General features: G+C 40.8%; 1 protein-coding gene across 1 annotated transcript in view; it reads left to right on the forward strand.

The window, feature by feature from the left end:
* Positions 1–21,116, forward strand: part of RASA3 (RAS p21 protein activator 3) — a 201,159-nt gene that overhangs the window by 130,822 nt on the left and 49,221 nt on the right. The window contains exons 5-10 of the mRNA XM_007942377.2: positions 5,362–5,442; positions 5,848–5,920; positions 11,525–11,601; positions 15,673–15,777; positions 17,524–17,680; positions 20,262–20,410. Coding sequence (XP_007940568.2) covers positions 5,362–5,442; positions 5,848–5,920; positions 11,525–11,601; positions 15,673–15,777; positions 17,524–17,680; positions 20,262–20,410 — 642 coding nt within the window. The remainder of the gene's footprint in view (positions 1–5,361; positions 5,443–5,847; positions 5,921–11,524; positions 11,602–15,672; positions 15,778–17,523; positions 17,681–20,261; positions 20,411–21,116) is intronic.

Raw genomic sequence — 21,116 nt, forward strand, 5'->3', positions numbered from 1 at the left:
ATGAAAACTTAATAAGGAATCTGGAAAATAAACAAAAATGTTTCAAAAAGTGGAGTGAAATAAGAAAAAGTTGCAAGTATCAGATAAAGTTAAAAGAAATCACGGATTAATCCACAAAGCCCAAGGCTACCCAATAGGAGTCCCAGAAGAAAATAGTAAAACCTTAGAGAGAGAGGAAAATTCCCTAAACATGGAAAAGCATCACTTGTTTTAAGTACCACACAAGTGTTGAGGAGGGTGTTGTTGTTGTTAGGTGCCATTGAGTCATCTCTGACTCATAGTTGACCCTATGCACAGCAGAATGAAACACTGCCCAGTCTTGTGCCAGCCTCACAATCCCTGCTATACCTGAGCCCATCATTTCAGTCACTGTGTCTAGCCATCTCATTGACGGCCTTCCCCTTCTTCATTGGCCCTCCACTTTACCAAGCATGATATCCTTCTCCAAGGAATGATTCCTTCTGACAACATGACCAAAGTAGATGAGACAGAGTCTTGCTATTCTCTCTTCCAAGGAGCATTCTGGCTGCACTTCTTCCAGGACAGATTTGTTAGTCCTTTTAGGGGACTATGGTACTCTTAGCATTCTTTGCCAACACCACAACTCAAAAGCATCAACTCTTTTTCAGTCTTCCTTATTCATTGTCCAGCTCTCACATGCATAAGAGCCAATTAAAAATACCATGGCTTGAATTAGACACACCTTAGCCTTCAAGGAGATATCTTTGCTCTTCAGCAATTGAAAAAGGTCTTTTGCAGCAGATTTGCCCAGTGCAGTACATCGTCTGATGTCTTGACTGCTACTTCCATTGGTGTTGATTGTAGAACCGAGTAATATGAAATCCTTGACAACTTCAATCTTTTCTCCATCCATCATGAAGCTGTTTATTGGTCCAGTTGTGAAGATTTTTGTTTTCTTTATGTTGAGGTGTAATCCATACTGCAGACTGTAGTCTTTAATCTTCATTAGTAAGTGCTTCAAGTCATCCTCACTTTCAGCAAGCAAAATTGTGTCATCTGCATATCACAGGTTATTAATGAGTCTTCCTGCAACTTGATGCCACATTCTTCTTCATATAATCCAGCTTCTCAGATTATTTGCTCAGCATACAAGCTGAATAAATATGGTGAAAGGATACAACCTCGACACACTCCCTTCTTGATTTTTAACCATACAATGTCCCCTTGTTCTGTTTGAATGACAGCCTCTTGGTCTATGTACAGGTCCTCATGACTCTTGGTCTATGTATAGGTCCTCATGAGTACAATCAAGGGTTCTGGAATTCCCATTCTTCTCAATGTTATCCACAGTTTGTTATGATCCACACAATTGAATGCTTTTGCATAGGCAATAAAACATAAGTAAACATCTTTCTGGTATTCTTTGCTTTCAGCTAAGATCCATCTGACATCAGCAATGAGATCCCTTGTTCCATGTCCTCTTCTGAATACAGCTTGCATTTCTGGAAGCTCTCTGTCAATACACTGCTGCAACCGTTTTTGAATTATCTTCAGTAAGATTTTACTTGCATGCGATATTAATGATATTTTTTTATAATTTCCACATTCTGTGGAATCACCTTTCTTTGGAATGGGTACAAATATGGATCTCTTCCAGTCAGTTGGCCAGAAGGCTGTTTTCCAAATCTCTTGGCATAGCTGAGTGAGTGCCTCCAGGGTGGCATCCGTTTGTTGAACCATCTCAATGGTAGTCTGTCAATTCCTGGAGCTGTGTTCTTCACCAGTTCCTTCAGTGCAGCTTTGACTTCTTCCTTCAATACCATTGGTTCTTGATCATATGCCACCTCCTGAAATGGATGAACATTGACCAATTCTTTTTGGTACAGTGACTCTGTGTATTCCTTCCATCTTCTTCGGATGCTTCCTGCATTATTCAATATTTTGCCCATAGAATCTTTCACTATTGCAACTTGAGGCTTGAATTTTTTCCTCAGTTCTTTCAGTTTGAGAAATGCTGAGCATGTTCTTCCCTTTTGGTTTTCTAACTCCAGGTCTTTGCACATTTTACTATAGTAATTGGCTTTGTCTGCTCAAGGTGCTCTTTGAAATCTTTTGTTCAGCTCTTTTATCCTGTCATTTCTTCCATTTGCTTTAGCTACCCTCCACTCAAGGGCAAGTTTCAGAATCTCTTCTGACATCCATTTTGGTCTTTTCTTCCTTTTTTGTCTTTTTAACTTGTGCTTAGCTGCAATTGTGTTACACTGAATGTTACATACTTGCTTTCTTCATGGATGATGTTCTTGATGTCATCCCACAATTGCTCTGGTTTTCGGTCATTGGTGTTCAGTACATCAAGTCTATTCTTTAGATGGTCTCTAAATTCAGGAGGGATATTATCAAGGTCATATTTTGGCTTTTGTGGACTTGTGTTAATTGTCTTCAACTTCAGCTTGACCTTGCATATGAGCAGTTGATGGTCTGCTCCACAGTCAGCTCCTGACCTTGTTTTGGCTGAAGATATTGAACTTCTTCATTGCCTCTTGACACAGATGTAGTCGTTCTGATTCCTGTGTATGCCATCTGGTGAAGTCCATGTGGATAGTCGTCACTTATGTTGTTAAAAAAAGGTATTTACAGTGAATAAGTCATTGGTCTTGCAAAATTCTATCATGCAATCTCCAGTGGTATTTCTCTCACAAAGGCCATATTTTCCAACTACTGGTAACTTCTTTGCTTCCAACTTTTGCATTCCAGTCATCAGTGATAATCAACACATCTTGATTACATAATTGGTCAATTTTAGACTGCAGAAGTTAGTAGAAATCTTCAGTTTCCTCATCTTTGGCTTTGGTGGTTTGCATGTAAATTAGAACAATAGTAGTGTTAACTAGTCTTCCTTGTAGGTGTATGGATATTATCCTATCACTTAGAGCACTGTACTTCAGGACAGATCTTGAAACAGTCTTTGTGATGATGAATGCACACCATTCCTCTTCATTTGTCATTCCCAGCATAGTAGATCATGTGGTTGTCTCACTCAAAATGGCCAAAACCAGACCATTTCAGCTCACTAATACCTAGGATATCGTCTTTATGCGTTCCATTTCATTTTTGACAACTTGTAATTTTCCTACATCTGTACTTCATACATTCCATGTTCCAATTATTAATGGATGTTTGCATCTGTTGCTACTCATTTTGAGTCATGCCACATCAGCCAATGGAGGTCCTGAAAGCTTTACTCTCTCCATATCGTTAAGGTGTTCTCTACTCTGAGGAGTTAGCTCTTCCCCAGTCAAATTTTGAGTGCCTTCCAACCTGAAGGGCTCATCTTCGGCACTGTATAGGACAGTGTTTCAGGTCTGTTCATAAAGTTTTCCAATAAAATCTCAAGAGAGTGTTTCACTGCTATTCATAAGGTTTTCACTGGCCAATTGTTTGAGAAATGGTTGGCCTCTTCCTTCTTCCAAGTCTGTTTTAGCCTAGAAGCTCTGCTGAAACCTGTCCACCATGGGTAACCCTGCTGGGTTAAAGATGTGTTGATTATCACTGGTGACTGGGATGCAAAAGTTGCAAACAAAGAAGAGTTACCAATAGTTGGAAAATATGGCCTTAGTGATAGAAATAATGCTGGAGATCGCATGATAGAGGATAAATGAAAAAAACCTTCATGTAGAAATATTTTGGTAAAATGTCAGAACCCAAAGTATAAAGAAAAGAACCTAAAGGCTTCCAGAGAGGGGGCCAGAGTAGCTCCAGTGACTTATCTACAGAAGAATGAGAGAGTCTCATTGTCTTCCAGCTTCCCCATGACAAGGGGAAAATTGAATAGTTAAGTACTTGTGGGAAAATGATCATGGATTTACATATAGGTAGATTGATATTCAAATATTGAGGTTAGGACTTCTATTTCTGACCATAATGGAATAACAGGAAGTAGGCTTACTCTTTCAACATAAACAACTAAAAAATTGAACAAATTATATGAATAAACTATGTTCACACATGGGACAGTTGGCAGCATGATTCGGTGATCCTTGAGAGAAGGGAAGGAAGCAAGGTGGATCCTATAGTCATCCCAGCTTTCAGCCTGTAGGCACATTCCCCATAGCAGGGCCAAATTAGTAAAGGAGACAGAGACTGGGGATCAGAATGTTTGAAGCAGCTGAGAATTGTGTGTCAGACTTCTGGAAAGGAAGGAACTTCACCGGGCTGCAGGATTCTCTGCTGATTACTAAGAGGTATGTGTATAGGATGAAACTCCAAAAGGTCAGACGATATAGCTTCCTTGGAGCTGAGAACTCACATGGGACTGAAAGTCATTTGAATCCCCACCAGCCAGAGTGCTACACTCAAGGTGTTGAGTACAGATTCCAGGAGGGCGTCTTTGTAGTGGGGATTAACGATCCTGAAAGTAATGGCTACTGGTGGCCTCCTCTAATAAAGCTTGAAAGAAGAACTGAAACGGTCTCTCTGAATCAAGAGAACTTTAGTTTTTTATGAGAACAGAACCCAACAGTTTTGTTCTTTAAAGGAGGACAGCAAAACCTAGACAATCAACCACATACAATTTATAATGTCTAGCATCTAATCAAAAATGACTGACATGCCAAGTAGGAATATGTGACCCATAAAGTGGAGGAAAAAAAAATCAGTGAATGGATACAGACCCAGAGATGATGGAATTAGTAGTCCAGGACATTAAAATAAGTATTGTAACTATATGAAAAACATAAAGTGAGACTGTTGGTCCCCTGACCTGCAGATAGGAATCAGTGAATAAGTAAAATCTGAAAGTAGGAGGATTCTTATACTACCAAGAGACATATATGATGTTGATGGTAAGTGCACAAGCTTACCATCAGTTTCTCAGTTTAAATCCTGACTGCAATTTATTAGCAGTAAGTTCACTTAACTGATCTAGGCCTCACTTTTCCTATCAGTAAAATGGAATTAAGCATAGTACCTACTTTATAAGATTGTTGGAGTATGAAATGAGTGAATCATGGTGAGCACTTGGAACAGTGCCTGGCTCATGATAAGGAAATGCTAATTGTCATTACAATGAATCGTAGTGGTTAAGGCATCATTCTAAGAAAGTTTTATAAATCATACAAGTCAGTCCCCAGAAACTTGTGCTTAGTTGTGGTTGTTTTACACTGAATGTTTTACATACTCATCTGCTGGAAGAGGAACTTTCTCCTTTTCCAAATGTTTTCTAATTGTTAATCAGTGTATCCATTACTGTTTCAGGATGTTAATGACCTCAGAATTCATGGCTCTTTACTCTTAGCCTTATTCAGAGACCTGCCCTCTTAGACCCAAAAGCATGTCTTAAAAGAGGTCTAACTCTTTGATCCTTGCACCTCATCTCCATGTCCTTCTTACTTCTCTCTTCAGTATCTTCGAGTGCCAAGGTCTCCCCATAGTGAATGGACAGTGTGATCCTTATGCCACTGTGACATTAGCAGGACCATACAGGCAAGTAGTAATCGTGTAACTGTCTCCTGGGTTTCATTTTTGGGCCTAGTAAGGTTGGGTAGTAGTCACTGGGTACAGTTCTGAAGTAATGATAATAATACCTCATTCAGAAGAATGCAGGAAGCACTTTGAGGTAGAATGTATAATTTTGACTTCCCTTTGTTTCTTTTATTGCTCTCAATTTGCTCTTTAGAAAACCTATCCTTTATGTTTCACATTAAGTATTTTTGGCTCAATGAAGGTTCCTGATTTGCATACCATCTGGAATTGGAGACAAACAGAAATATTTATAAGATAAATAAAGGCAGTAAGTTACTTGTGCATTTAATAGCTCAGTGTTAAGACCTAGAGATTTGAGATCAACACTGTTATTTTTAATCTTAATCCTTCCTCTCTTAATTATAGATCGGAAGCAAAGAAGACAAAAGTGAAAAAGAAGACCAACAACCCTCAGTTTGATGAAGTGTTTTATTTTGAGGTGGGTATTTTCACAGGATGGATGTTAAGTTGAAACCCTGTACCCAGGATACTTTGGCAAAAAGTCTAGATCGTTTTGAAAGTCGCTTTCAAGTACCAACACATGAGAAAGTCCAGGACCATGCTGGCCAGTGCCTCCCCCACCCTGTAGTGTGTTGGTTCCCAGGAACTTTCTCTGCTCTTCCTAGAGAAAAAAACTGTTATGTTTGCTTCCTGAACTGGACCAAGATTGAGTTAAATCCTGACAAATGAAAGCTTTCCACATTATTGGGACTTTGGGGGTTTTTATTTGTTTGTGTGAAGCCAATCCACCCAACCTTCCCTGATCAGTGGTGGGAATATGTGTCACAGGAAATAGTGATGATTTTTTTATGCCAAAGGGGAAATCCATTCAGACACAGAGATTTTTCTGTCTGCCTCTCAGAATGAGAAATAACAAGATTAATAAGAAGGAAGATGTAACAGCTGAAGACTTTGTAAACAGAAAAGCAAGTAAATATAGCTGGTTTAAGTTTAAGGAGTCCCTCCCTGAGTTGTGCAAATGGTTAACACTCTTGACTGCTAACTGAAATGTTGGCAGTTTGAGTCTACCCAAAGGTACCTGGGAAGAAAGGCCTGGTGATCTACATGCAAAAATCAGCCATTGAAATCCTATGGAATACAATTCTATGCTGACACACACAGGGTCCCCGTGAATTGGAATTGACTCCATAGCAATTGCACTGGACTGGAATTTTAAGAAGGCACATATATAACATATTTAGTCAGGTGTTCATTTCATCAGTCACAGTTCTTGAATGTTTCATATATACTGGGTCCTGAGGAGACAAGGATGAGTAAGACTTAATACATGTTTTCAAGGCATTTGCTACCTAGTAGAAGAGAAAGATAATGTAAACAAATCATTGCATATGGCACAGTAAATGCTAGAACAGACACAGAAACAATTGGCTTTGGGAACCTAGAGAATGGACTGCCAGTCCTGCCTGAGATGTTTGAGCCCAACTACTCAGAGATGGTGACTCCTGAGTAGAGTGTAGAAAGGGGAATCACATTCCAGACAGAGGGAAATGCAAAGAAAGGTTGCCATCTACATGTATAAGGTATTGGGAGTCTGGCAAGAAGCACTATGTATCTAGATTTCAAAGTGTGGATGAGGTAACAAAGGAAAAATTTTGGAAAATGAAGTTGGAGTGATAAGTGAGAACCAAGGGTTTCATGTGCGAAGAATTTGGACTTTTTTCTGACAGGTGTCCAGAGGCCCACCTGTTTTCTTAAGTGGAGGAGGGCAGTAAACTGCTTTGTTGGGGCAACAGGAATGAAGGGGCTTAGAGGCAGGATCCAGGAGGGCTAGGGTGAGGAGACATTATCAGTCTCAGATGGAAGTCATGCCTGTTGGACTACATATATAATATATTGAGTCAGGTGTTTGTTCCAGGGATGAAAACTGTGTTTAAGAGATTCAAGATAAGGCAGAAAACCCAGTGGTGGTTCACCTTAACCTCAAATGTGATTCATTCTTGTTCTCCAAAGACAGGGAAGAATTCTTGATCAGAAAATGTAGAAACCCATTTTTAATGTGAATTGTGTATTAGATGTGGTAATAGCCTTCCTTGTCTCGGCTGTCTGGAATAATTTAGATCAGTGGATTCCAAACTTCTGCTTTCAGCACAACACACAATAAGAAACATATTTTGCATTGTGACCCAATTCATTCATATACCTATATCTGCCTGTTTCTATGTAATTCTTACCCATACTGTGAATGGTACATTGTTACTTTCTATCTTGTATACTTTTCTTTTTCTAATGCTGGTCTTGTATACTTCTATTTCTTTTTCTAATGCCAGTCTTAACCCAGTAAATTAATTTGGCAACCAACAGATGAGTTGGATAGCCAATCTGTAAAACTCCTGAGAAGGCCTTAAACCTCAGCTGATAATTGCTCCCATTTGAGGTCCACCAGAAAGCTGCTTCACTCTCACCCTCCTTTTATGGAGCAGACCTGCCCAAAGATCAGAGAAGACAGGGCTCAATAAACCTTGCTATTTGGAGTTTATGTCCTTTGACCAAAATGACTCAACACCCTGCTTGGTGACAACAAATCCACTCTTACCAGGCTCTCCTTATCTCATATCAGTTTCAGCTGGTAAACAGCACTTCATGGTTTGTGTCAGGCTTCATGGCCTGTGACTCATTTTGAGACCAAGCCCCTGACTGCCCTTCTCCTCACCCATCCAAGAAGGGAGAGTGTGGAAGAGAAACACTGCCCTGTGAGCTGGCAGGCAGCCTCAGCAAGAACAAGACAAGAAATGTAAACATATAGTTTCAATAGGAAGTAAGTAGCCTCTAGGCCATTTTCTTCCAGAAAACTCCAGTTTTTTTCCAGTAAACTCCAGTTTCTTCCGGGAAACTCTAGTTTTTTTCCTTTTGCCATTAAGGTGACTGAGACTCACAGTGACCCCATATATGTCAGAGTAGAACTGTGTTTCACAGCATTTTTAATGGCTTACTGTTCAGTAAAAGATCACCAGGTCTTACTTCCAAGGCACCCCTGGGTGGACTCAAATGCCAACCTTTCAGTCAGCAGCCAAGTGTGTTAACCATTCGCACCACCCAGGCACAAACTAAAACCAAAAAACCAAACTTGTTCCCATCGAGCTGATTCCTAACAACCCCATGTGTTACAGAGTAGAACTGAACTCCATAGGGTATTTTGGCTATAATCTTTATGGAAGAGTGCCTTTCTTCTGTGGTGCTGCTAGATGGGTTCTAATTGCCAACATTTAGATGAGTAGTTGAGGGCAAACTGTGTCTACCTGAAAACTCCTTACATATCTAAATTCTGTAAGAGCCACCTCCATTCATTCAGCAAATACATTTGTGCCTACTATGTGCTGGTGTCAGGTGGGCAGTAAAATGGAAAAGAAAATAGACATAGTCCTGCTGTCACCTCACTGATAGTCCAGTGAGGGAGACAGATAATAAACAGGCCACCCTGTGATAGCATTGTGATCTGTGCTGTGCGTACAAGAGAGGGTATTACAATAGAGGAGAACACGGAGGAGCCGAGGGACTGAGGCAGGTTCCTTGAGAAGATGACCTTTCAACAGATACCTGCAGGCTGAGGAGGAGCCTGCCTTACCAGCATGGCTGAGGGACTGAAATATGTGCTCAGCCATGTCTGAGGAAGCGCAGGGATGGTGACCCGGGTGTGGTGAGCCTACAAGAGGGTGCTGTGGGAGTTGTTTAACAATTTTAAGTGTGAAAGTAGCATGATTGGTGTTTTTAAAAAGATGACTGTGTGCTGTGTGGAGGAGAATGATTGGTGTGGGGTGGGATGGCAAAGATAGAGTAGGTATGGTGGCCTCTGGGAGGTCTGGGAGATGCCTTGCTCCCAAAGGTGAATATGGCTGCATGAGGGAGGTGCGAAAAGCAATGGAGATTAGTGGTGGGATTTGAGACTGAGTTTAGAGGTAGAATATATGAAAGTTCTGATGCAGTGGAGGAGGAGCAGGAGATGTCAGAAACAACTCCCACTTTTCTGACTAGAGTAGCTGGTAGTGCATTTTATGAGATGGGGAAAGTGGGGGAGGAACAGATTTGGGGTCCACCTGGGAGAGTTAAATAAACCAATCCAAACCAAACTCATTGTTATTGATTCAATTCCAACTCACAGCAACCATATGGGACATAGTAGAACTGCCCTATAGAGTTTCCAAGGCTGTAACCATTATGGAAGGAGACTTCTCCATCTTTGTCCCACAGAGGAGTGGGTGGGTTCAAACCACTGACCTTTCTTTCAGTTAGCAGCTGAGCACTTAACCACTACATCAGCAGGCCTCCTTAGGGGTTAAACTGGAAAGAAGGGTATGGGGTCAGGAGAGAGAGAGCATGTGGGAGATTTGGGACCGAGAATGTGAGATAACTGCTGCAACAAGCGTTTAGTGATGGGTACAGTGCTCTTGCATAGCAAGTGGAAGCTTCGAACCATTTGTTCCTTTCAGCCTTCCTGAATGGCATCTTAGTGTTTACCTCTAATTTACAATTCAGAAAATTAAAGCTCAGAGGTTAAACAATTTAAGCAAGATCACATAATGACTTCGTGCCAAATTCTGGATTAGAACTCTGAGCCGAAAGCTTCTAAACAAACATTAACTATGACCTCATCCCTTGAGCGGGGAAAGAGAGAGGGAAGAGGAAATGTGTCAGTCAGCCAAGAAGGAGACCTCTTTGTAATCATGGCTGTAATTTAATACATGGTTTGTGTCATTAAAACAAGAATGCGTAGTATGTAACTGCAATTGCAAAGAGCCCAGCTGCTGGATACATTATTAGTCCTGGGTTACAAACAAGGATAAAAGGATGAAAGCTTCCACAGTGCTATGAGGGTCACTGTGGAACGGGAGGAAATGTGCTTCAAATGTATCCTATCACTTGAGTCTAGCTCTTTAGTTCCTTTCTATGTTTTAAGGAACTCACAATCCCTAAAATAATCAAGAGGAAAATAATAGTATTTTGATTTTTTTTTTTCATTTTTCTAACCCCAACTAAATTGAAACACACCCTGCACCCTATCCCCTTTAAAGTTGCTCCTAGGGGAAGTTTAGAAGCTGTGGTTTCAGACAGTTATGGTCAGCGATATCAGTGTCTCATTTGATCTTCCTGAGTTGTGGTGATTTCATGGGTGGGGTGCTTGTACCTTCTGCATCATATTGATAAAATAGAAACCTCAGAAATGCCTTCAGTCAGCTGAATGCAAGGAACTGATCTTGTGATCTTGACATCATCTCAATGAGAAGGTGCAGCATCTTCCTCCATGTGACTACATAGGGACTCAAGGGGGACCCCCCCTCCCAAAAAAAAAAACATTGCTCTGAAGCACCAGTAGCAAAAATAAAAGGCCTTACAAAGCAGGGAGCTCTGTCAAGAGAGCAGGTTTTTAGTCAGCTGACAATTTGAATGAACCACTGAGGTGCCATGTGCTTGTCACTCAGATAGGTCCTTGAGGACAGGAACCACACCTTGTCTATCTTCCATCTGCAGAACCTAGTACATAGGATTCAAATGCATGGAGGGCATGTGCTGATGTGGCAGGTGGGGAGATTCAGCTATGACCTTGGTTGAGTTATTGAGCCTCTGGGGGTCTTCCTGTGCAGAATGAGGGGAATCCTCTGGCCATATGGATGTTGGGTGGATTAAATGGGTCATAAGGGAAAGTTCCTGGTACAAGGGTATCCTTGATACCCAGGCTCCCAAGAATTGAGGGCATGAGGCTGCAAAGGAAACTAATTTAGGGCATGTATCTTCTTAAGAGTTGAGCAAAGCCGATAAAAACACATAGTGGTGATAGACTTGAATTCTCTACTGCTCACTAGTATTTATCATTCTCATCAGTTAAGTCAGGATACACATAGTAACTTCTTCACTGTATTGTTAAGAGGATAAATGGGATAATAATGCATGTGAAGTATGTAGAACAATGCCTAGCACGTAATAAACACTTGATACGTGTTGGCTGTTCTTATCTTTATTTTATGATTATTATTAGGGGCTGTGTTTTAAAGTGCTTTCTCCCCTCCCCCCCCCCCATCTATGTCATCAGGTGACCAGACCCTGTAGCTACAGCAAAAAATCCCATTTTGACTTTGAGGAGGAGGATGTAGATAAACTTGAAATTAGGTAAGTAAGAAAATCCATGTTTTCTACTTGGCACTTTTAGTTTGAAGTTACTTTTTCTTGTTTGTTCAAAATAGAGGATAAAAAAAGGCTCAGGGCAGTAAGTTTATGTTAAGGGGGGAAGAATAGTTTGGAAAAGGAGTGTGAGAATGGTTGCACAGTTCTTACAGATTTAAAGAATGTAATCATATCAATGAATTAGCCATGTAGAAGTTGCTGAATTAGTATATGTTCTGCTGTGTATATTTTCAACAACAAAATAAATTATTTGGAAAAAAACTTTAATGGTATCAATTTTAGAAAACATTCAAGAGCTGGGTTCCCACCATCTTTGGTTTGCAGCTCTCCAGTTTAGGGAATCCCCAGCAGGTCCTGCCAGCCTTCCCCCTGGACAGCGCAGAGGCAGGGCAACTGGGGCCCGGAGTGCGTGGCACTGTCTGCCTGCTCACTGCCCTGCTTCGAATTGAACAGGGCACACTTGCTCACAGAATCAGAGATTCTGCCATGCTCCAGACTCGACCAGTCTCCTTCTCTGATGAGCTCCTGTCCTCCTGAAAAAGGCTAAGCACTATTTCTTGAAAAATGATCTTATCTGTGGATCCTATATTTATCTTCCCTTGTTCTATTCAAGCATGTTGTCATAGAAACCAAGTCTTTGTTAAACATTCACCTATGGCTGCTTTGCTCCCATAATCTTCCTTTCTTGGCATCCTAATACTTTCCATAGGAAATGAAGGAGAATAATACATCATGTGTGGTTTAGCAAAAGTATTTGGATGCTTAAATAAGGAGGAGATATTCTCATGTCCCAAATTCAGAAAGAACATCAAAAGAAACACAAACAAGTATGAGTCTTTGTTTCCAGAAAGCCTCCACAATCCCATTTACTTAGAGTCTTATAAAAGGCAGTCTTCCAGGAAGGTCCATTTATGCACCAAGTTAGTGTCCCTCTTCTTCGTAAAAGTAAGCTGGATTCTTACTTGTTTTGGTTTTGTTTTTATTGTAGCCTGTTTTGTCTGTACCAACTTCCTGTACAAATGTTTCTGCTTAATGCCTCCTATCTACTATAAAGAGGCACACATATACTCAAGTGAAACTTTCCATGTTGTGCATAATGGCAAAAAGCCATTAAAAAAAAAAGTTACTCAAGTCATCCCTTTCCTGATTACCCCTTCCCTCCAAACCTAGTTTTGATACCCCTATCTGTAGAATGCATTTACTTTTAGACACTAATTTTATTTAGGTTGTTTTGGAAAATACAAATGGCTATTACATTGCTATGGTCATGCAAAGTGCCATGTGTGCTACTCTCCTGTCTTTCATCTGGCAGATACTGATGCCCCTACAAGATGCCAGCACTTCCAAGGTGCAGAGGTCCACAGCTTTGCCCCTGTGAAGCTTATGTTGTAATTGAGAGAGTCAGAAAACAAATAGGAAATGTGGACTTTTCAACAGTCATGAGGGCTAAATAATCACACTTAGGCATGACTTAAGACTTATTTTTGAAAACATTGTGGTGCACAGCTCTATTCTGAAGCGTGTGGGGTTGCCATGAGTTGGATTTGGCTTGACAGCAGCAAGTTTGGTTTTTATTTGAGCATCTTATGAACTTTCCTGAGTTTACTGTGGGTTAAAATCAGCTTTTGTTTTAAGGTTAGGATATCCCGAGGCACGTGAGCTTCGTTTAGAAAGACCGCAGACGTACAGTTAGGGAAGAGATCGCTCTGTTGTTCCTCAAATGCACTCGTATTGGCTTTCAAGTCCTCTTGGGCAATCGCTGAGATGTGTGGGAGAGGCTTCTGGGCCAGGAGGGGAATGGCTAACCCTGTTGGTGACAGTGAGGGAAAGCAGACTGAGGGTGCTCTGAAATTGTACAGAATGTTCTCTGAGCACATTTCCCTTCCCCCAAAACTTCCTCTTCCTACCACATGCAAGACAGAGGGGTTTTGTATCCATATCTTCTCTTTTCCCATCAAGTCCTAAGGAAGTATAGTTATCCCCTCCATAGACATAACTTGCCTTGAGTTCAATTTTTGAATATATTCAGTTAGTTTAAATCTTCATTTCCATTGCTTCAGAATACTGAACTAGAGGCAGAGTAGCCCTAAATTCTCAGCTTCTGAAAGGTCCTCATTGGAAGACTCTCTAGAAAGTCTTGACAAGGCCTTGTTTCAGAGTTGTCTTTTGATACCAGCTGTTCCTCTGACATATACAGCTTCCTCTTTTTTTTTTTTTTTGTTAAGAGTGTTTTGTGTTTTTTTAAATTGGGCTTTGAATTTTTTTAAATTAAAGTCTTAGGGTTTTTGGGTTTTCCTTAAACATACAAACAAAAATATTTTAAAATTTCTCTGACTAAAAGGGGGACAAAGAGAAAACAGGCCTGACAAATTGTTTGTCATATTGCTAAATTGTCAATTGACAGATTAAACATTGTTTTATTCTAAAAATATCTCCTGTGGGATGTTGATTCCCATTTGCCATCCTCCAATATCACCTTCACTGTCTTCCAAGTGCTTATTCATTTCTTGTTATGGCATCCTTTCTACAACTGAATGCTGACCACACTTGTGTTAGTTTGCAAGGATCATAGGCTACACTGCATGCAGTTTTGTAGAATTTTCCTTTCCACGTTGATTTCCTTTGATCACCAAAGCGTGGTTAGAAATGTTAACATTAGATTCTCAGCTCCAGGTAGTGAAGTTGTTATTGTGTAGTGTAAAACCTGTTAACTTGTGAACACCAGCTAACTCATCCACTCAGTCTGACAGGAAGATACAATTACCACAGCCTGAAAATCTTATAGAAACGCTGGAGAGTTAGTTCCACCTGAGAAAGAAAGACTAGTGAGTGATCCCTCCCATCTCAGAAGTTAACAGAGTGTTCAGAAAGATAGGCATGGACATTTCACAAAGGTTGTTACATAAATAGTGCTGTGGTTTGTCAGCTATTTGTGATCAGCTACTCTCATTCCCCTTTCCTCTGTGGGGAGTGTTTGGCCTTTTTCATTTATGATTCACCCTGATAAGAAGTATTTATTTGATTGGTGGATGTTAAGGTTCTAAGTTCAGGTGGAGAAGGAACATTCAAATACAAACCACCACACACACCTTTTTTTTTTTTTTTTCTAGATACACTTTCAAGTGATGGAAAGTAGTGAGCATCTTGGTTTTTAAAATTGGTCAGGCTAGCCAATCCTGGCATTTTCATATCTTTATACATTGCATCATTCTCTACTGACAGTCTCATCCACTGAGAAGTAATTAGATGGAGGAGAATTGGACTTGATTCATTCATGCATGCAGCTTTGATTAAGCTCCTACAAACTAAAAGTAACCATGCTTGAGCCAGAGCTAAGAGACACAGCTTTGCGACATGCTCCCGTTAGTAATGTGAAGATGCGTGTACCTACCAAGCTCTTCTGCTTTGGAGATTGCTCTCTTTAGCTGAGCTGCTCTTGGCATTATGGAGACTATAGACATTGCTGAAGTGAAGATGTGACTAGCTTACCCAAAAAGCAACACCTAACCTTCTGTGAAAAGGAGCTCTGGTGGTGCAGTGGTTAAGGCATTTGGCTGCTAACTAAAGGTTGGTGGTTTGACCCCATCAGCCACTCTGTGGGAGAAAGATGAGCCAGTTTGCTTCTGTAAAGATTCACAGCCCTGGAAACCCTATGGAGCAGTTCTTCTCTGTCCTATAGGGTCATTATGAGTTGGGATTGACTCAGTGGCAATGGGTTTAACCTCCTGTGTCAAAGAGTGAAAGAGTCCCAAGAGACCATCATGTTCACCACCTACCAGACAGATGTGCTCTGCTCCTATCTTTTCCTCTCTTTACATTTGCAGGTGGAGAAATGCAGGTCTTTATTCCAAAGTCATAATCTTGGTTTGAACTTATATTTTAAACATACTTGGTTAGTTTCAATCTTCATTAAGACTGACTTTGGCAGAGCAGTAAGGCTCAATCATGTTCCAAGCTCCTCTTGAGGAAGAAGAGAAAAAAATGTAAATAATCTCTTTTCCACCCTAGGTTGTCCTTCTTTAAGTAAAATTTGTCTTACTGGTTCTTATCTTTCAGAGTTGACCTCTGGAATGCCAGTAACTTGAAATTTGGAGATGAATTTCTGGGAGAACTAAGGATCCCATTGAAAGTACTACGGCAGTCCAGCTCTTACGAAGCATGGTAACGTGACATTGTGCCCAGTCAGACATCAGCTAGTTTGTGACCTCATCTCTAGGGGACAGAGCTGAAAAATCAAAAGAAAGCAAAAAGGGGCTCCATAGTGAAATAGCACAAAATCTATGTATTCAACCCTTCAGCTTCTCCTTGGAGCCCATCTAATTTTGCATATGTTTCTAACAGCTCTAGCTTGGTAATCTAGTTTCTACTTTTGTAGCCCTTGAAATATAGGTGATGCCTAGGAACCTTCAAACCAAGAAAAGAGGAAGGGAGGATAAAACACAGGTCTTAAAACAGCATGTTGGGGATGGGGCAAACAGCTGACACACTTCTCTGGTCTATCAGAACATCATTGTATCCAAACTCCATGCAATGATTGATGTTCTTAATCTTTGGTTCATGTTATGCACTAACAGTAAAATCATCAAAAGGTGACTCCTCACCCTCTGAGGAAGGCGTGAAAGGGTGCTGTGTATTTCAGCAAAATCTACATTTAAAACCAGGTTGCATCATAACTCATTCAGGTATCCCAGATGGCTAACGTTTTGCTACTTTCCTGTATTTTTATTTCTTGCTTTCTCTATTTTGGTGTAAGGGATATCCCTTTGTTTTATTTCAATTTATAAATCAAATTGCATCATAATAAATATGTCATCAGTATGAACTCTTAAATACTTTTGACCCTGCTCACTGGTTCTCTTACTTCATTTCTTTTAACAGATACACAGTACAGTAAGGATATGAACTGTCTTGTTACATTATACATCAGCACCTATGGACATCAAAATAATCACATATTTTGTATAACTTTTCACATTGTGCTTATAGCAGAGTTTTCTGTCAAAAGGAAATCATGGGATACATATACCTTTTAATTCCATGAGCCACAGGCAGCTAGACCAAGGACCACATAATCAGATTCTGGCTTCTTGCTGGGAGGCTTAAGCAAACCCCCAGCCATACTAACCCAAGGATATGATATTTATCTGGTGGTGCACTGAAAACCTCATCAAATACCCCATGGTGGTTAAGTGTCTCAGAGACAAGATCTACCTGTATAAAATCTTTAAACTGCATAGCCAATAAAATTAGAACAAATATGGTTCTTGACTGAACTAAGGTAGAACAAGAGAGAGAAGAGTCACAAAGTCTGAAAGCATCACTACAAATGACCATGAAGTCCCCAGATGTCTAACTGCCCCCACACACACACACTCACCTTTCCCTCTAACACTGAAAGCTACACTACACTTTTATCAAAATAACTACAATTGTGCTTTGTTTGTTACAAGCCCATTTTCAAGTGTCATTCTTCACAGGTAAATTATTTAACTGCAAAGTTGACCCTAACTACTTATATGTATATTCAAGCCAACATATGGGTTCAGACACTTTTTCATGTCCATTTTCTTCCCCTTCTCATCCTTCTCCTCATTCCTCCAACCTTTTCCCACTTTTCTCCTTTAACTTCTAAGTGTGTGGCTCTTCATAAACAGCCTTAACAGTAGGCCTCCATGGGTGGGAAGCATCCTTCCAGGCTGCACAGAGCCTCCCAGATGCTGCAGGGGGGACCTCCTGCAGAATCACCCTCGTGCTCCTACCTGTCACCTGCTCCAGACCCAACACATAAAGAGCTGTGTGAGAGAACGACCAGCTGCTCAACAGGGTGCTGGGTTTGGCTCTGGAGAGAACCAGCCCCTTTAAGATGCTGCTGCCTCACATTGGCTTTTTCCTGTGTGTCCTTTCCAGGTATTTCCTTCAACCCCGGGATAACGGCAGTAAGAGCCTAAAACCAGGTGATCTGGGGTCCTTAAGGTTGAATGTAGTTTACACAGAAGACCATGTTTTCTCCTCAGACTATTATAGTCCCCTCCGGGACCTCCTGCTGAAGTCTGCAGATGTGGAGGTAATTTGCCTGCATGCCATTTTGGTTTACAGTACTGATGACCTTTTTAAAACTATCAGGGACATATCTATCTCAGGGTAAGGGAGGGAGTTGCCCTGGTTGATGGGCCTCAACCACCTCAGCTACTTCCTCTCTTTATTTGTGAGTTTCACCAACAGCTTCAGGTCTCCAGGTTGTTTTTGTGCCCTGCCTTTTGAGAAAGATCTTTATCTCCTTTTTATCTGGCTACAAGGAGGGACACACCCAACTCTTCTGCAGTTAGAACGGTTGTGAGAACCCACAGGGTGTATAACTTCCTAATTTTTATGTTTTACTGACAGTCAAATGCCTTTGGTTTCTTTTGCTTACAGAATCTTATTCTCTTTGAATTTTGGGGATTGATGGGAAGAGTAACAGGACTTGTGATTCTTGCTTTTGTAGATGACCCCCACAAGGGAACAGCCCAAAGACATTTGCAAATTAGCGATTTTAATGTGATTTTTCATGAACTGCATATTTTCTGTCTCAGCAAAAAGCTGTGCTTACAAAAATGACCAGAATCACTGGTCGGATAGGGACTGGTGGAACCCCCGAGACTATGGCCTGGGGTTACCCTTCGGGCCTAGAAATGGACTCACTCTCATGGATTGACTCTCAGTAGAAAGACCTACATGCAGAACACCTACCCTAGGCCGAAGCACCTACTCTAGGGAGATGCACCCCTTAGATCAATCAACCATGAGACACCAGAGGGGCAGCGTTCACATAGGGGGAAATCTGGACAGACAGGAGTGCATAGATAAGAAGGGCACAGGGAGGGGGTAGTCACAGAGACCGAAGGGAAGGAGAGTTTGTTATGGTTGGGGATGGTATAAGAGGATGGTATAATCAAAGCATGAAATCAAATGTGCATGAACTGTTGAATGTAAAACAAATTTGCTTTGTAAATTTACACCCAAAGCACATAAAATTAAAAGAAAAAAAAAAATCTGTGTTTATTATGGCTGGAAATGATAGCACATAAAGGGTAAAGGGAGAAAGCAGAAAGGGAAAAGATCATGCTCCCTGTTTTCTTTGGCAGCCTTGTATCACTAAAAATTTGTTAATGGTGAGTATGGTTTCTCTGGAAAGGGCTTGGTTTTTAGATTGCTGCCCCCTAGTGACTGAAATTATCAAACAGTATCATTAATATCACACGCAAGTAAATTTTACTCAAGATGATTCAAAAATGGTTGAGAAGTACATCAATAGGGAACTGCCAGATATTTAATCTGGGTTCAGGAGAGGATGTGGAATAAGAGATGTCATTACTCATGTCAGATGAATCTCAGCTGAAAACAGAATACCAGAAAGATGTTTTTCTGTGTTTTATTGACCAGGCAAAGGCATTCAGTTGGGTGGATCATAACAAAATATGGATAACATTGTGAAAAATGGGAATTCCAGAACACTTAATTGTGCTCGAGTGGAACCTGTGCATAGACCAAGAGACAATTGTTTGAACAGAACAAGGGGTTATACTTCATGGTTTTAAATCAGGAAAGGTGTTTGTCAGGGTTGTATCCTTTCACCATAGTTATTCAATCTGTATGCTGAGCAAAAATCTGAAAAGCTGGACTATATGAAGAAGAACATGGCAGTAGAATTGGAGGAAGATTCATTAACAACCTACAATTACAGATAACACAAACTTGATTGCTGAAAGTGAAGAAGACTTGAAGCATTTACTGATGAAGATCAAAGACTACAGCTTTCAATATGGATTACACATCAACCATAAAAGAAAACTCCTCACAAGCAGACCAGTAAGCAATGTCATGATAAATGGAAAAAGATTGAAGTTGTCCAAGATTTCATTTTACTTAGATCCACAATCAACACCCATAGAAGCAGCAGTCAAGAAATCAAATGACGTATTGTAAAAAATGGGCTGCAAAAGACCTCTTTAAAGTGTTTAAAGGCAAATATGTCACTTTGAGAACTAATGTGCTCCTGACCCAAGCCGTGATATTTTCAGTCACCTCATATGCATGGGAAACCTGGACAAGGAATAAGGAAGACTGAAGAAGAATTGATCCATTTGCATTATGGTGTAGGTGAGAAATATTGAATGTACCACAGATTGCCAGAAGAATGAACAAATCTATCTTTGAAGAAATACATCAGAATGCTCCTTTGAAGCAAGGATGGTGAGACTTTATATCTCAGGTACTTTGGGCATGTTATCAGGAGGAACCAGTCCCTGGAGAAGGATATCATGCTTGGTAAAGTAGAGGGTCTGTGAAAAAAAAGGAAAATTCTCAATGAAATGGGTTGATACAGTGGCTGCAACAATGGACTCAAACAGGGCAAGGATTGTGAGGATGGAGCAGGTCTGGGCAATGTTTCCCTCTGTTGTACACAGGGTCTCGATGAGTTGGAACTGACTCATGGGTACCTAACAACAGCACTGATTGAAAAATACTGACATGTGAGGGAAAATAAAAACATTCAATACCACTCCAAGGCACAAGCATTGGAAACCTGACTTGCGTAGATCTGAGGGTCACTCTGTTAGTTGGGTGCTTGTCTTTGTAAAAGTTCATGTTATCTCTTTGCTCAGCCTGTATCTGCATCTGCGGCCCATATTTTGGGTGAAGTTTGTAGAGAAAAGCAGGAGGCAGCGATCCCACTGGTGCGACTCTTCCTGCACTATGGCAAGATTGTGCCTTTCATCAGTGCCATTGCAAATGCTGAAGTGGAAAGGACTCAGTGAGTACTCAGGGCTGGCCCTGCTTCCTCTTCCCCAGCTCCCTTTGCCCCTTTTTCCTGCCTTCCTACCTCCTGAAAGAATGTCAAGTCGATCTCCACAGGCAAGTCTAAACATGATTTTGGGAAATCTAAAGTTACTGTGGAGTCCCTGGGCAGTACAAACAATTAATGCACTCAACTGCTAACCAAAAGGTTGGAGGTTCAAGTCCATCCAGAGGCACTTTGGAAGAAAGGCTGGAGATGTCAAAAGATCAGCCATTAACAACCCTGTGTAGCACAGTTCTACCCTGACACAGAGGAGACCACCATGAGTCAGAATTGACTGACAACAGCAGGTTTACTGGTTTAAGGTTACTGCCACCCAGAGTTGAGAAGCTAAGGCTGTAGAAGATCTGGGCAGTTGAGTAACTGTAGAAGTCTCCATCAAAAGATACTTCGAAGTGAGGAAACATAAGCAAGTGAGACAATAATCTAAATTCAGATTTTTCTTTCAGAGACACACTTACAGATTTTTTAAAAACTTGACTTTTCTTTAGGAAATCTCACCATGAGGGTGCCAAGAGTTGGTGTGAGCATAGGCACTGGATGCTTTAGGGAAAGCACTCAGTTCCTCATGGCATTTGCAGTCTACTTTCAGGTTGCTTCATGTTTAAATTTTAAGAGCTCTACATAAATGGAGGGAGCTCTGGTAGCATAGTGCCTAAGG

The sequence above is a fragment of the Orycteropus afer genome, unplaced genomic scaffold (genome assembly GCF_000298275.1).
Source record: "Orycteropus afer afer isolate SDZICR_OR568_19922 unplaced genomic scaffold, OryAfe1.0 scaffold00089, whole genome shotgun sequence".
Lineage (NCBI taxonomy): Eukaryota > Metazoa > Chordata > Mammalia > Tubulidentata > Orycteropodidae > Orycteropus > Orycteropus afer.